Source organism: Balaenoptera physalus, assembly GCF_965194825.1.
Source record: "Balaenoptera physalus genome assembly, chromosome: 1".
Classification (NCBI taxonomy): Eukaryota; Metazoa; Chordata; class Mammalia; order Artiodactyla; family Balaenopteridae; genus Balaenoptera; species Balaenoptera physalus.
The window spans coordinates 115,551,474-115,568,780 of record NC_138882.1 but is presented as its reverse complement, the minus strand read 5'-3'; the positions used below and the strand labels follow the sequence as shown (position 1 = coordinate 115,568,780).

The window sequence follows — 17,307 nt, the reverse complement described above, 5'->3', positions numbered from 1 at the left end:
GAAAGGGGTGAGAAGAGGAAAGTTGGTCCAGGGGATGGCGGTCCAACCACCTCCCCATTTGAAAAACACTCATGGTCTTTGCAGTTCTCTTAGGTCTTGGATTGATGGATCGCTGCTTGTACTGTAGTTTCGAGAATGCAGGAGAAAGCACGGAGCTTTAGCTGTAGCTGACTTTTTTTGTTGTGTTTATTCTGGGCGTGATCATTTGGGACAGGAAATTTCCCATCCTTGATTCATTTATTCGTTCAACTAACATTATTAAGCCCTTGGAACATACTAAACCCTCTGTTGGGTGTTGCGGAATCTGGAGTTGGGGCAGGCCTCAAGGCGCTGGCTTGTGTTAAGAATTAAAATGAGGTATGCACAGGGTGCTTTGCGACCTGTGGGAAGGGCCCGGGTGGTTGGAAGGGAGCAAGGGAGGGTTCTGGGTAGGCAATAACTGAGCTGGGTCTTGAGACGAAATAGAAGTTAGTCTAAAGAGTGAGGGGAGCTCTGGTGTGGAGGGGAAATTTTCCAAAAGCATAGACGTGTGAGCACAAGAGTAGGTGGGACAGTGGAAAACTGGCAGATTTTTGAACATGGCTGGCACCGTGTTGGGAGAGTAGCAAGAGATGAGTCTAGTGAGATAGGCAAGGGGCCATAAGAGGGTTTGTTTATTGGTATGTCATGAAGGGCTATAGGTTGAGCAGTGTGATCTTAAGTTGCTGAAAAACATCACAGCATCACCATTGCATGAATTCAGGTGGGAGATAACAAGTGATTGAACAAAAGGAGTGGTTTGGGAGATGGAAATTAGGAACATCATAAGTATTCAGAATATGTAAATTTATATTCAAGAGCCAGTTGTTTAGAGGTATTTGATGCCTTGGAGTGGCTGCGATCTGCAGAAAAGTAGTAAAGAAGACAAAGGAAAAACTGTGGAGGATATTAATGGGTTAGCAGAAGATGAGATTATGAATTCCTCTGGAACTCTAATCTGACCTACCTATTTGTTCCCTTAGCACCCTCTTCACCTCTGTCACAGCAATAATTATATGTATCCTATTGGAATTGCCTATTTATAAGTCTCTGTAAAGAGATTATTGTATCCCCCAATTCCTAGCTCAGTGCTTGCCACCATTGTAGGTGCTTTGTAAATACTTAGTAAGTGAACAAACAGAATCTGGGGAAAGTGGTATCCTGGAAACCAGAAAAGAGTTTCAAGAGAGTCACAATGGTCTAGTGACAGATATAGCTGAGAGGTCAAGTAAGGTATAAGATTCAAAAAGAATCCATTGGATTTAACAAGTAAATATCGTAAGTATTAACCTTAATGTAAGGGGAGTTTTAGAGGAATGGCAGGAAAAAGTCATGTGTGATGTGGGGAGTAGAGACAGTGTCATTTTTTAGGATGCTCTGGTGTGAAATACAGAAGAGAGAAGATTGAGACTAGAAGGATAGAATAGGATCAAGAGAGGAATTTTTAAGGAGACTTGATAAAGTTTATATGGAGGGTAAGCTAGTATAGAAGTATTGAAGATACAGGCAGAAGAGAGCAAGGACCTTCAGCAGGGGTGTTATCTAGAGTATCTGGGAAAAGAGTTCAGACAAGAAGATTGAGGGAGGAGGAGATGAGAAGATTGAACCATTGTGAAGAATATACATTTTCTACAAATTACCTGTTTGACCTTAAATAAAGCCTGATTTTATTTCGAAGAAACCATTTTCTCCCCTGAACTGGAGATGGCTAATTTGATGGTGCAGGATTTGGAGTCAGTATTTGAGCTCATCACAGGGCAGATTGCTTTTGATCTTTCTGAGCCCTAGAGGCATCTGATATTCAGAATCCAAACTTTTTTTTCCCGCCTCACTATCACCACTTTTATTCAGGATATACAGGAGATAGGAGTATTTGAAAAAAAACTAATAAGCAGTCTTTTATAAACCTAATAAGTACACAAAACCCAAATAGAAAAAAAGAGAATGCTTTGAGGGATATAACACCAGAGGCTTTTAAGCAAAAATAATTTAAAACAGGGAAAAAATGGTAAATTTCAGGAAATGTTAATTAGGTTATGAAACCAAACTGAATTAGAAAATCAGACAAGACCAATAGATTCTTAGACAGTGGGGGTTTTTTTGTTTTCTTTTTTCTTCCAGTTTTATTGAGATATAACTGACTTACAGCACTGTATACGTTTAAGGTGTACAGCATAATGATTTGATTTACATATATAATGAAGTGATTATCACAATACATTTAGTAAATGTCCATCATCTCATATAGGTACAAAATTAAAGCAATAGAAAAAAAAATTTTTTTTCTTGTGATGAGAACTCTTAAAGAATCCAGGCTCTTTATGCTGTACTGCTTCCCTGCATGTGTAAGATCTATGAACCCAACCAGAAGTGCCACCACACAGCAAAATAACTTATATGTTTCTTGTAACATTTTGGAAACATTTTTTAGCTTATGTGTGCATTTCAGGAAATCTTTGGCCTACATGTATTTGTCAGGGATGACTGAAACATTCATAACAACCCCAAAGGCTCTCTTTTTCTTAGCAGCTTAAAATTTCACTCTATAAGTTGGAATAACCTATAGAGAAGAATTAAACATCTAGCAAAATTTAAATGCATTGGCCCAGAAATTGTCAATAGAAATAAATCCAGTAGGCCAGGCCAAAAGAAGAAAGGAAGAAATATATCCAATAGGTATTGGCATACGTATGCAACGATATATTTACTTATTAATGAGTAGATATTCATTGCAACATTGCTTATAATATCCATATGTCCACATCCATAAGATTACATACTGCACAGGCATTAAAGAGGGAGGGGGCTGCTCTAGGACATTTTCTAAGATGAAGTGTAAAGAACCAGTTTCTAAAAGGATACACAAGAAATTGCTACGAGTAAGGAGGGGGATCTGGTTGGCTGGGGGACAAGAATGGGAAAGGAAACTTTGTTGTATCCATTCAAACCATGTGAATGTTAAAATTCAAATAAACTTGTTTATTTTTTGAAATCCATAAATGATATATTATCTTTAAGAATTTCTCCAGAATTCCCAAGATTATTTTATAATAAGCTATTGTGTGGACAAAAGGGATCTGATTTTAAGGCAATTTGCCCATGGAACCGTAGAATGATTGTTGACAAGGTGATGCTACATTATTATGTGATTATCTTTATCAAAGTAAACCAGAACTTTTAATAATCATTTATAATACATTGTTTTTGAGCAGTTGTAACTGGTGGTTGTTACATAACATTCAATTCTTAGTGACATTAGATTTCATCTGCCCATGGTGTCTTTCTTTTTAGAAATATATCCATGGGTAAAAAATGTTTTGAAAGCAGAAATAACAATAAAATGACAGCTCATCATAACCATTAGAAACAACAGTGGATTTTCACATAGGCAGTATAGGCCACGGATTATGCATAGTTCCCAGTAGACTTGTAACTCCATAGTTCAGTATGTTGGAGTGTAAGTGATTTTAGAGAAAATCTTGAAGTAACCAATCTATTTAAATGACAAATTACTTCTGACACCTTACTAATTGTGACCTACCATTATGTCAATTAAGGTGAATCTTTTAGAGGGTCTGTTGCTGGACCATTATGCTGGCATTTTTTGTTTACTCTTAATAAGAGTAAAAGCTAAAAATAATAAAAGAAGGTCTTTAGAGAATGTAAAATAAAATAGTGAATGTAAAATAAAATGTAAAAAGTCTTTAGTGAATGTAAAATAAAATAGTGAAATTGGCAGCTATCTAACAGAAATTTGCCAAATATCTTTTAAAGCCACATAGCTCCTTTTTAAAAAATTTTAAATAAGAAAGAAAAGATTAAAATACTTTGACCAGTAAGACTGGAATAATTACAAAGAATATTTTATAAAGGGGATAATTCCCAGCTCTCTATTGCTGGACAGAATTTCATCTCAGACAAGAAACCAGGACTTCTAGCCAATGCAGAGCACTTCTGAGATCATCATCAGATTACCAAATATTAGCTATTCTTTTGCCCAATGATAATTATCAGAGCTCTTGTCCATGGTCAGTCCATCTGCAGCCTTCAATCACAGTGCACTTTAAGTTTATTATTAAAAATTTCTGACATATAGAATAACGGATAAAGTAGTAACAAAGGACACCTGTATAACTACCAACAGTTGTCAACATTTTGCCATGTTTGCTTGTCTATATAGGTTTTTCCCCAAAACCATTTAAACATATTTCACAGATGTGGCTATTCACACCAAATTTTTTGAGCATGTATTTAAACTTTTTTTTCCTTACATAATTACCCTACTGTTCTCACACCTATCAAAATGAACAATTCCCTCAATTTCCCTAGTCCCCAAAAATGTCTTTAATAGTTGATCTCAAACCAAGATTTGATATAGGATGATGGTAAGTTGAGTTCAGTTGTGTTGTTTTTTTTTTTTTTTTAATATTTATTTATTTATTTGGCTGCATCGGGTCTTAGTTGCGGCACGCAGGATCTTCGTTGCGGCATGCGGGATGTTTCGTAGTAGCGAGTGGTCTGTTCATTGTGGTGTGCAGGCTTCTCTCTAGTTGTGGCATGTGGGCTCCAGAGGGCGCGGGCACTAGAGCGCGTGGGCTTAGTTGCCCCGTGGCATGTGGGATCTCAGTTCCCCGACCAGCTATCGAACCTGCGTCCCGTGCATTGGAAGGCGGATTCTTAACCACTGGACCTCCAGGGAAGTCCCCAGTTATTATGTCTTAATTTAGAGCAGTTCCTCATTTTCTTTAACAATCCTGCTTTTTATAAAAGATGGGCCATTTGTCTTATAAAATATTCCATTTTCTACATTTGTCTCTTTCCTTATGATTTTTGTTTCATTTGTTCTAGCACTGTCAAAAAGCTTTTCTGCAATGATGGCAGTGGTCTATAGCTGCACTGTCCCGTACAGTAGCCAGTAGGCATATGTGGCCATTAAGCACTTAAAATGCTGCTGAGTTTTTATTTTATTTATTTATTTATTTTGGCTGTGTTGGGTCTTTGTTTCTGTGCAAGGGCTTTCTCTAGTTGCGGCGAGGGGGGGCCACTCTTCATCGCGGTGCGCGGGCCTCTCACTGTCGCGGCCTCTCTTATTGCGGAGCACAGGCTCCAGACGCACAGGCTCAGTAGTTGTGGCTCATGGGCCTAGTTGCTCCGCGGCATGTGGGATCTTCCCAGACCAGGGCTCGAACCCATGTCCCCTGCATTGGCAGGCGGATTCTCAACCACTGCGCCACCAGGGAAGCCCTCAATGACTTTTTAAAAAATTGTTTTAAATTTATTTATTTATTTATTTATTTTGGCTGTGTTGGGTCTTAGTTGCTGCGCACGGGCTTTCTCTAGTTGTGGTAAGTGGGGGCTACTCTTCGTTGCGGTGTGAGGGCTTCTCATTGCAGTGGCTTCTCTTGTTGCGGAGCACGGGCTCTAGGTGGGCAGGCTTCGGTAGTTGTGGGTCACAGGCTCTGGAGCACAGGCTCAGTGGCTGTGGCACATGGGCTTAGTTGCTCCACGGCATGTGGGATCTTCCCGGACCAGGGCTCGAACCTGTGTCCCCTGCATTGGCAGGCGGATTCTTAACCACTGCACCACCAGGGAACCCCCCTCAATGACTTTTTTTTGAGTTCTAGTTCATATTTGTATAAGATGAGGAGAAAAGTGAAATGATGAGATAAAATTATAAATCATCTCCAAGTTAATTCATTTTAATGTAGTGGTTCGAAACCTGACTACACATCAGAATGTCCAGGGAACTTAAAAAAGAAACAAAACTGATTCTCAAGCTATATCTCCAGAGGTTTGAACCTAGGCATTGGTTTTTTGTTTTTTGGGTTTTTTGATAGGTAAGAAGTGGATTTATTTAGAGAGATACACGTTCCATAGACAGAGTGTGGTCCGTCTCAAAAGGCAAGAGGACCTTGGGAGATGGGCCATCTCAGAAGGGCATTGGTATTTTTTAAATGATCCACAACACCTCACACCCATTACAATGGCTACTATTAAACAAACAAAGTAACAGGTGTTGTGAAGATGTGGAGAAACTGGAACCCTGTAGATGGTGGGAACGTAAAACAGTGTTGCTGCTGTGGAAAACAGTATGGGATTCCTCAAAAATTAAAAATAAAATTACCATATGATCTAGCAGTTCCACTTCTGCACTCTGGGGATATATCTCTAAGTATTAAAAGCAGGGTCTTGAAGAGATATTTATACATCCATGTTTTTATAGCAGCACCATTCACAATAGCCAAGAGGTGGAAGCTACTCAAGTGTCTGTCAATGAATGAATGGGGAGACAAAATGTGTATACATATAATGGAATATTATTAAACCTTAAAATGAAGGAAATTCTTACATATGCTACAATATGGATGAACCTTGAGGACATTATGCTAAAATAGATAAGCCAGTCACAAAAAGACAAATACAGTATGATTCTACTTATGTGAGATTCCTGGAGTAGTCACATTCATAGAAACAGAAAATGGAATGGTGGTTGCCAGGGGCTGGGGAGAGGGGAGAATGAGGAGTTGTTTAATAGGTATAGTATAGAGTTTGGGTTTTGTGCGATGAAAAGGTTCGGGAGGTTAGTTGCTCAAAAATATGAATATACTTAACACTGCTGAACTATACACTTAAAAATAGTAAATTTTACGCTGTATGTAGTTTGCCACAATTTTAGACTAAGAATGCACAAGTGATTAATATGCAGCAAGGGCTGAAAACTAACACTGCTTTAATGAAAAAAATAAAAGGTAAACTGGCTACATGTTAACACTGAAAAATGGACAATTTATTTAATAGTCATACTTTGCTGATACACTTGGTAGTACCTTTGCTCTTTTATCCTTAAAGTAATAATGTTGTCTAGGAATGTTAGATACCATCTTTCTGAAATACTAGTGAAGCTTTAAACTATTTTATTTTAGATGTAGAAATATGCACTAAAGAGTAGCATATTAACACTTGTCATTTTTCTTCCTAATAATTCGCTTTTAAAATAAATCACTTTATTTAAATTAGCCAGAAAAATTCCTTTGCCTTTCTCCCTTCACTGATTAATAATTGTAGAATAACTATATACTCAGATAGTTATTCTTTAACCATCTCTTTAACATTCCCTGTTATTTCATTTTTACCAGGAATTTATAGATTTTTCCTGCTCAGACCTCAATTTGTGTTTAAGAAAGGCAGAAAGAAATTACTGTAAAAGATTGGAATAACTTAAATCATCCAAAATGGAGGCATACATAATGAAACAACTTTTAGTACTTACATAGAAAAAGGTTCGTATTTATTTACAAATAAATTTATCATTTGGCTTTTCTTTTTTTCTTTTTTCTTTTTTCTTTTTTTTGCTGTCCTAGTCATGATATGCTTTAAAATATGAAATCTGCTACTCTTTTTTTTTTTTTTTTAAACTTTGGGTTTATTTATTTATTTATTTATTTATTTATTTTTGGCTGTGTTGGGTCTTTGCTTCTGTGCGAGGGCTCTCTCTAATTGCGGCAAGTGGGGGCCACTCCTCATCGCGGTGCATGGGCCTCTCACCATCGCGGCCTCTCTTGTTGTGGAGCACAGGCTCCAGACACGCAGGCTCAGCAATTGTGGCTCACGGGCCTAGTTGCTCTGCGGCATGTGGGATCCTCCCAGACCAGGGCTCGAACCCGTGTCCCCTGCATTGGCAGGCAGATTCTCAACCACTGCGCCACCAGGGAAGCCCGAAATCTGCTACTCTTGAAGAAAACTTTTCTGTTCCTATAAAAACCATTTTAAAGGTGCTTTGAAAATAACTGTTTTTTTGCTGTTTGTTTTCTGGTTTCTTTTTTTTTGTTTTTTAGGGCATGTACCTATAGACAACATTAGAATATAAGGACTTGAAGCAGTTGAGAATGTCTCTGCCAAGTCGACAAACAGCTATTGTTAACCCTCCACCACCAGAGTATATAAATACTAAGAAAAATGGGCGATGGACGAATCAACTGCAGTATCTACAGAAAGTTGTCCTGAAGGCTTTGAGGAAGCATAATTTTTCCTGGCCTTTTCAGCAGCCTGTGGATGCTGTCAAACTAAAGTTGCCTGTGAGTGTGTCTTGTAATTATGTTAGTTTAAAACAAGTAAAACCCTATAAATATCCTCTGATAGAAATAATATTATGAAATATATTTAACTTAGTAAACAAATTATTCAGCACCACTAAAGAATATCCCAACGAGTATTTTTTCCTAAAACAAAAAACTCATTTTTCTGAGCACTGAAATTCTCATTTTAGCAAGTTGTGGTAAATTGTAAGTATCAACATATGCTTTCTTGTTTATAGCATATGTCCCTTGACCTTTTGGTGTAAGGTTGTCATAAGTGTTCCCTTCTCCAAGAAGTCACTCTTGACACGTCCTGACAGATTTAGGTGTTTCACATACAGAATTCAACTTTAGGTCTTATATTAGGAATTTTTAGCCATCTGATAACAGAATGGTTAAGTAATTTGTAATGTAACTAGTAAACTGTAGAGCTGGGATTGTACTCTGGATTTGTCAGACTTCATAAATTCTAGTTTCTTTTTCTTCATGCCCTTGTTATTTTCCAGGATGGTTCTACTCTTATATTATTTCGTTATTCTTTCTTTATTGGCTTTTTTTTTTTTCCTTCTCTCTGAAGAAAAATGCCATGGTAATCAACTTTGTTTCTCATCACAAAAGGTTTTGGTTTCTATATTATCGCTTTTAATCAATTGCTGTCTCTAGTTACAGGTGTATAGCTTCTTAAATTTCTTGTGTACCAATTGTTGTAGTGAATTCATTCTTACTACTAACATTTAGAATTTCTTCTTACACCATAGGATTATTATACCATTATAAAAAGCCCAATGGATTTAAATACAATCAAGAATCGCTTGGAACATAAATATTATGTGAAAGCTTCGGAATGTATAGAAGACTTCAATACAATGTTTTCAAATTGTTATTTATACAACAAGGTCTGTAAGCCTTATGCTATACTTGCTAATTCTTTGCTCTTACATACAGAGCAAAGAGATGTGTATAAACAAGTGTGCTGATTTCAAATTTCAAGTCTTGATTTGGGGTACATTCCATATTTTTAAAGATAATGTTTTTTACTTTATTTCCTAATTTTCATGTATCAGTATTCGTTCATTTTGCCATATTTTTTGCTGTATTTTTGTCTGAATAGCTATAATGGCTTACTATGTTTTAAAAAATAAAATACTAATGATTGCTGGTTTCTGTGAATAAAGTGTTATCTCAAAATGTTCTCTACTACACTTCTGCCATTTTAGTTATAATATGAATGATAAATCTTATTATACACTAATCTTGGTTAAATTTTTATGGTATGGATCTGTAGTTATAATCTAAGAAGCCAAACAAATGACATACTTATTTTTTCTTTCAATAAATTTATTTATTTTTGGCTGAGTTGGGTCTTTGTTGCTGGGCGCGGGCTTTCTCTAGTTGCGGTGAGTGGGGGCTACTTTTTGTTGCGGTGCGCGGGCTTCTCATTGCCGTGGCTTCTCTTGTTGTGGAGCACGGGCTCTAGAGTGCAGGCTCAGTAGTTGTGGTGCACGGGCTTAGGTTGCTCCACGGCAAGAGAGATCTTCCCACACCAGGGTTCAAACCTTTGTCCCCTGCATTGGCAGGCAGATTCTTAACCACTGCACCATCAGGGAAGCCCAAATTACATACTTCTAAACTTCATACAAGTTAACTTAAAGATCAGACACATTGTGTTATATCTCAGTAGTAGTTTTGCATTTGTGTTAACGTGTTAGCCTGTATGATAATATATGTGGACACTTTGAACTTAATCTTCACTTTTGTTTTCATCCATAAAACTGGATTTGTGTATTCAGTTTTCCTCCATATAGGATTCCTGTTTCCCTAAGTACTGCATCCTTTTCAAGCTGTTCTATGCTATCTAAAAATTTTAAAACTTATATTCCATATATTCAAAATCACTAGTGACACTGAAATGTAATAGAAATGTTGGTTTAGTTTCCAAGGTAATCATCAGTGCCACCTTATGTATAATAGATTTAAGACTATTAGCTAATGTGAATTTTTTAAAAATCAGAACTAATGGTATTCTGAAAGTACCATTGGCAAATTTCATTTTAATTTAATAATTGTAAAGAGTCCTCTTACATTTAATTTTTTCAAACAAAATTCAGTAATTTTCCTGAACTACCTAACTTAGAAATAGGTGTCTGCTTTAGGCTTTGCTTTGTAATTTAGTTTTTTCTCAGTAGTCAAGTAAAGCAAGATGAAGACTTCTAAGCAGATAGTTAAGATTTAAAACTTAGCTCTACAGTGTCACTTTATTGCTTAGTTAATTGAAAATTGAATCACATCAGGTCAAACCATGAGGTACTTTTTATAGCCATGAACAAGTTTTGCTTTAACCTATTTGTAAGGTAGAAATTCTAATTTCTAATACCTTTTTGTATTAGTAGGATTGGTTGGATTTTAACCCTCTAGTGCTCAGAATGGCATCCTCAGTCCTTTTTAGAAGTTATAGGGGTAGGATGTTAGAATTTTAAATGTGAGCTGCTATACTTAATTTAGAAGCGATAAATACTGTTTAGTAAATACTGTCTAAGAGTACTATGGCACTGCCTTCAGTAAGGTAGCCTGAATTATAGAAATTTGATACAGTGACCATACTGTGTAAACTTATGTTACATTTTATATAATTTCTAGCCTGGAGATGACATTGTTCTTATGGCACAAGCTCTAGAAAAGCTGTTCAAGCAGAAATTATCTCAGATGCCACAAGAAGAGCAAGTTGTGGGTGGTAAGGAAAGAATAAAGAAAGGTAAGCAAGAAAAGGTTTATATTCTCTTTCTTTCTCTTTTTCATATATATTTGAATGTGTGTGTAAGTATAATGACTAGAATTAAATCATAAATCCCTGGGAACTCCCTGGCGGTCCAGTGGTTAAGACTTGGCACTCTCACTGCCAAGGGCCCGGGTTCGATCCCTGGTCGGGGAACTAATATCCTGCAAGCCATGCGGCATGGCCAAAAAAATTAATAAATAAAAATAAATAAATAAATAATAAATACCTGAAAGGAGGTAGACGTCTAGAAGTCCTTCTACATCTAAAATGTCCCTTTAAACAATCTGCTCAACCTTGAGCTCAAGGATGGCTATCATACAAGATTGGGAGGACTGTATAGATTATGGCCTTGGAGCAAAGTTTCCTATAGAATAGTGCCATTCACATAGTAGGCACCAAATAATTCATAGTTGCTATTACTATTTTAGTGGATCATGTATCTGTGCTATACTAATTAAAAGGGCCAAAATTGCCAGCGTTTCTCTGTATCAGAAGATCCCATAGCTAAGAATGAAGTGTTGCTGTTGGGTCTGAAGATTCTCTTTTTCTAGCTCTTAACTCAGAACTTTAGCGGGAGATGTTTTACAGCTAATAATTCTAATATTTAAATATGAAGTTATAAAATTAATCTTAAGTATTCAGATTGGTTTATTGTAGAGGTTAATCAAGATTGTCATACGTCAAATGTTGGTTTATCTTTGGGTCACTGAAGCTGTAAACCTTGGTCAAGTTCCTTAATCATTCCATGTTAGTTTCCTCATCTATAATATCTGGAAAATATTTAGCTTTCATGGTTGTAAATTTTTGTAAAGTATATGTTAAGTGGCTGGGACATATGAGACTTGTACCAATTCAGGTGATGGTTGAGGTTGTTTTATTGATAGTATGATGTACTTTTTTGCTGGTTGTTAATAGATCTTTAGGATGGGTCATGACTTATAGCTTGCTTTCCATCCATCCTGTGAGATACTCGCTATTTAATAAAGTTTTTATTTTATTATTTTTGGAGAAGATTGATCGTAAGTCTACAATATGAGCATAGGTTTCCACAAGAGGTTTAAAATAAGCACTTGTGAGGCAAAAAACACATAGATCAGTATGTTACTTAAATTGTTAAAACAAGGTGATAATTATTGCTGACTTAAAATATTATCTCTAGCAAGGTGAAAATTACTTACCTTTAGAATGTTTTCCTTTAAAACAACACTTTAACAGTTTCTTGATGGTTAAGTTGTAGCTACTTATTTCAGGTGCTCAGGTTATTGCTAAAAGCATAGGTTTCCCTTAGATGAAAGTTCTTTGACTTTGTTTTTCTGTCAGTACCTACTTGGATGTTTGTCCCTATAAGGCACGTACTTTGGGACTTCAAAAAAGTATAACCACCCTAACTCTCAATTTAAATTTACATTTAAGTTAGAAATAAAACTTCTTAAAATAATGCAATGCATTACAATAAGTGTCGGGTGAAATTACACGTGGTGTGTGCTATGGTTCAAGAGTGAGAAATTGACTTGCACTGGAAAAGCTGGGAAAGGCTTTAGAGGTGATAGAACTTCAGTTTGGCCTGGACAGATAGGTAGGATTTGGCTTTGGTGTGAAGGTCTAGGTTTCCAAGTAACTTTTAGTAGGAGCTTTCTACTGCCTAAGTCATGTCATTTTTTATGCACAGTGGTAGGGAAACTGCCATGTGACGGTAGCTAGTCTAAATAATGTGGTTACATGTTGATACTTTATGGCAAAGAAAAAAAATTTTTTAAGTAGTACTTTGAATTGAATTGGTGTTGATTTACTGATTGAACAAATATTTGGGTACCTCTTATGTCCCAGAACACTGTTCTGTATTCTTGGGATATATCAATGAACAAAACAAAAACTTTTGCCATCTCGGAGTTTACATTCTAGTAGTGAAAGAGAGACATACATGATAGGTTCAAACTAGGCCTCATTGAGAAGTTAAGATTTGAACAAAGAACATTCCAGGCAGAGGGGTCAGCTAGGGCAAAGGCCTTTTCCCTTCCATCACTTTTGGCCATTGCCTTCATTTATGACCTGGATCTTGCTTCCCTCCTTACCTTCTTAAGGATTTTATTCCTTTGCTTATCCCCTTTGTTTCCTGCGTCATTAATCTTTCATTCTCTATCAGGTTAGTTTTATTATACTATAAACATGCTCTAGTATCTCATCTTTAAAATTCACCTTTTCCGTATATCCTTCTAGCCACTGTCCTGTTTTTTGCTTTCCTCTTACATACTCATGAACTCACTTCAGTATAGGTTCTAGCCTTACTACATCACTAGAAAGGTTCTTGTCAGTAGTCTTTATGTTGCTAAATTTAAGTAATATTTTTCTGTTCTCATTTCTTGATCCCTATCAGTTGCTTTAGAAGGCTACTGTCTCTTGAAATGCCTTTATTTCTTGGTGCACACTAGTTGTGAGGGTTTGCTTCCCATTCTATAGTCTTCTTGGCCTTATCATCCTCTTCTACTCAATCTCTAAATATTGAGGTATTTTTTAGGGCTTGATATTAGATATTTTCGTAAAGTCCATCTGTGTTCTGTTAACTCCCAGATTTATAGAATTTGGAGAGTCAGGGATGCTATATGTTATATGTCAAATATGATAATGACATGGAAAAAATAAGAGAACTAAAGAGTAGTGGAATAGAGAGGGTTGCTTTATATAGGGTGGCTTGAGAAGGTGACATTTGAGTAAAGCCTGAAGGGAGTGTTGAAGTGAGCCATGAGGCTGTCTCCTGCCAGGCAGAGCAAATAGTCTGCTTATGGTTACCAAACTTGAGGACAGCAGGCCAGTAGTCTGGAGTGAAATAAGTGAGGGGAAGGGTGATAGAAAGTGAGGTTGGAAGGAGCGCAGAGGTAGGGGGAAAAAGTAGAGAGGTCATATGGTTCCTTACAAGCCATTGTGAGGACTTTGGCTTTTACTTGGAGAGAAGATTAGAAACCACTGGACATTGAGCAGAAGTGTCATGATCTTATTTGAATTTTGAAAGATCCCTTTGCTTGCTGTTTTGAGAATAGACTATAGGATGTAAAAAGCAGAAGGAAAGAAGGCCTTGTAGGATGCTACTGCAGTAATTCAGGGTCATTACCACCTATAATAATAGTTGGATTCTGGATAAGAAGATAGAGCAAAAAAGTTTGCTAATGGATTGGAAATTGGGTTTGAGAGAGAGTGGAGTCACAGATGACTCCAAAGTTTTTGGCCTGGGCAATTAGAAGAATAGAGTTGCCTAGATGGAAGGATGGGCTTTTGAAATACGGTCATCCCTCAGAATCCACAAGGGACTGGCTCCAGGACCCATCCTGGATACCAAAATCTTCGGATGCTCGAGTTCTTTATATAAAATGGCATACTACAGTGGTCCCCCATATCCGTGGGTTGCCTCTGAGTGTTGTATCCAAGGTTGGTTGAATCCGCAGGTGTGGAACCTACGGATACTGAGTGCTGACTGTAATAGATTTCAAGGTGATGTGATCCAAATGTCTCTAGTCCTAGCGCTGTCTGGGAACATATAGGGCAAAAGAACATGCACAAATGTTCTTTTGATAAGAGAATTATGTTCACATGTGTTGTTCTTTGTTAGCCAGTGATGGACTATCTGAAACAAATGTCCTAGGATATTTATACAGAGCATTCTGAAGACCTCACGTAGTACCATATAGTTATCACCAGGGTGTCTGAAATTTTTGCTCGGGTTTACAGCAACCTGAAGCTAAAATCACAGAGCTCTGTTAGTCTGAGTTTAAGCCACGCACCTTTTTGAATAAAATTGATAAACCTACCATTAATATAACAGGTTTTGAAGTCTCCAGTATTATATCTAAATCAGTCTAACACTGTCAGCAAGTATGTGTGGGAGGGTTTCAAAGGGGAATGGGAGTGTAAACTGTGTTTATATTTTTAAAAGCTGAACTAAATGTATTAAAATAGAATGCTAAAAGAAAAATAGTTTTATGTTTTACTCAGATACTGACTCTGGTTCACACTTTACTAGATACTCAACAGAATGTAGCCATTTCTGTTAAAGAAAAACAATCCCTCAAAGCACTGGAAAAAATACTTAAGCAGCAAGCAATTCCCTCTGTATTTCCTGAAACATTTATTTCTCCTTCAAACATGGCACAAAGTGCTCTACTGAACTCTGCCTCACAAACAGGCACCCAAGTAAGTTTACTGTAGCATTAAAATGTTTCAGTGTAAGTTTGTTATGATGTCTGTACCTTTTTTTTTTTTTTAACATCTTTATTGGAGTATAATTGCTTTACAGTGGTGTGTTAGTTTATACCTTTTTTTAAGTTGATAAGAAAATTGATCTTCAGCATACAGCAGTCAGTCTTTTGTCTGTGTACATTTTGTGAACAGAGACCTGGGAGGCAAACCAAAGTTTAGAGATTTCTTAGGTAGAATTTGAACTGATTTAGTATCTTTGTAGTATTAATATCAGTTGTCCAACTACTTTTTTTTTTCTTTTTTGGGTGATATAACTTTTATTGGCTCACAACTTGGTGGGTTGATAATTTTCTTTTTTGAAATTGTATACCCTAGCTGGTTTCAGGTATTCAGAAACTTTTTTTGATATAACCATGACTTTTTCCCCCCATCTTTCATTGGTCTCAAAGGTTTGTACCAGACAGTTCTTTGGGATGTGGGAAGGAAATATCTGAACTATTTATTTTACCTATGGAAGAAAAATTAACCTTTACTAATATTTAATACATGGAAGACTTAGTGCTAAATATCATTTCCTTTTTTTAACTGATAAGGGTAATGATCAAAGTATGAAAACTGTTGCTCTGAATGTCACCTTATATATAGTTTTTGTTTTTAAATTGTTTTGTTTTATGTTACAAAGGATGTGAAGAGGAAAGCAGATACAACAACTCCTACAGCTTCAGTAGTTAAAGCAAGTGGTGAATCTTCCCCAACACTTACAGAAAAAAAATCAGGGAAAATGCCACCTATAAAAGAAAATGTGCTGACAAATGTTTTGACGGATTCTCAACAACAATATAAAGTTGTAAAGAACGTTAAAGTAACCGAACAATTAAGGCACTGTAATGAAATTCTTAAAGAAATGCTTGCGAAGAAACACTTGTCATATGCATGGCCCTTTTATAATCCTGTTGACGTTAATGCTTTGGGACTCCATAACTACTATGATATTGTGAAAAATCCAATGGATCTTGGAACCATCAAGGTAAATGTTGTGTTAATAGGAGGAACTTCTTTTCTTGATTATAAAAGTAATCTTGTCATCATAAATTTAAAATTCAGAAAAGGATAAAAGAAAAAATCACCAGTAGTCATACCACCTGAAGTAAATCATGGGAACATTTTAAAGTGCATCTTTTTATTTTCTTCAGTTCAAACACATTCATGGTTATTTACCACAATGTTTGAGTTACAGTATGTAATACAACTCTGTACCCTGAATTTTCACTTTGTAGATATTTTCTTGTTATATATTAAAAGTATTTTTAATTTGCATAATTATAATACAAAAAAGGTTTTTTTGCCAAGGCATTTATGTGGTTTCTAATCCTCTCTGCATTTTTTGGTCTTCTGCCAGATTGGTAAGTTTTCTTTATTGCTGATTTGGAAGCTTTAAATTATTGGAAAAATTTAATTATGTATATTCATTTTAAGGGAAACTACTAAAAGAGTAGAACTGTAGCATTTTCAAAATGATGCATTATCTCTGTGTTCCTCCTGAATGACTACTCATTGTACTTCGTGTTCTTTATTATTGTCTAGAAGTTTGGTTCTTTTAAACACAGTTTTGTTTTACTATTTCATCATCAACATTGTTTATTAACATGTTGCTAATTTTTGTGCTCACCCTCATTTCTTGCTTCTTACTCTTTCCCCTCTTAGTTTGTTTTTCTTTTTGCTGAAGTGCCGACGTCAGTGGTTCTTCCATGAGCATTTATAGGTAGTAAACTCTTAATAGTCTTATCTCTGAAAGTGTCTGTATTTTGTCTTTATTCTTGAATGGTTCTTTAACTGACTATGGAATTCTAGAATGACCAGTTATTTTCCCTCAGCCCTAGGACAATATCCTTTGGCATTTATTGTTGCTGCTAGGAAGTCTGCTGTCAGTCTACTTGTCATCCCTTTGTAGGCAGTCTGTCTTTCCTCTCGCTGGTTGTGCATTTAATTTTATTCATCTTGATTGGAAATTAGCACTTTCAATCTGAAGCTCATGTTTTAAGTTCTAAAAAAATTTTAAGCATTATCTCTTCAAAATATGCTTTTCTACTTTCCCCTAATACTTACATGAGAGGTCATGAAACAATACCTGAAATAGGTAAACCTGAGCTGAGTCTTAAAGGATAAGTAAGACTTAGTAAGTTATAGCATCGGTCCCCAACCTTTTTGGCACCAGGGACTGGTTTCGTGGAAGACAGTTTTTCCACGGAC

The 17,307-nt window shown here is 36.3% G+C and overlaps 1 protein-coding gene across 1 annotated transcript in view; it reads left to right on the top strand.

Annotated features, from left to right (window-relative positions):
- BRDT (bromodomain testis associated) overlaps positions 1-17,307 on the top strand; it is an 82,117-nt gene that overhangs the window by 14,664 nt on the left and 50,146 nt on the right. Inside the window, exons 2-6 of the mRNA XM_082453688.1 lie at positions 7,155-8,093; positions 8,852-8,989; positions 10,731-10,845; positions 14,882-15,051; positions 15,731-16,084. Of these exons, the coding sequence (XP_082309814.1) occupies positions 7,905-8,093; positions 8,852-8,989; positions 10,731-10,845; positions 14,882-15,051; positions 15,731-16,084 (966 nt within the window). The 5' untranslated portion in view covers positions 7,155-7,904. The remainder of the gene's footprint in view (positions 1-7,154; positions 8,094-8,851; positions 8,990-10,730; positions 10,846-14,881; positions 15,052-15,730; positions 16,085-17,307) is intronic.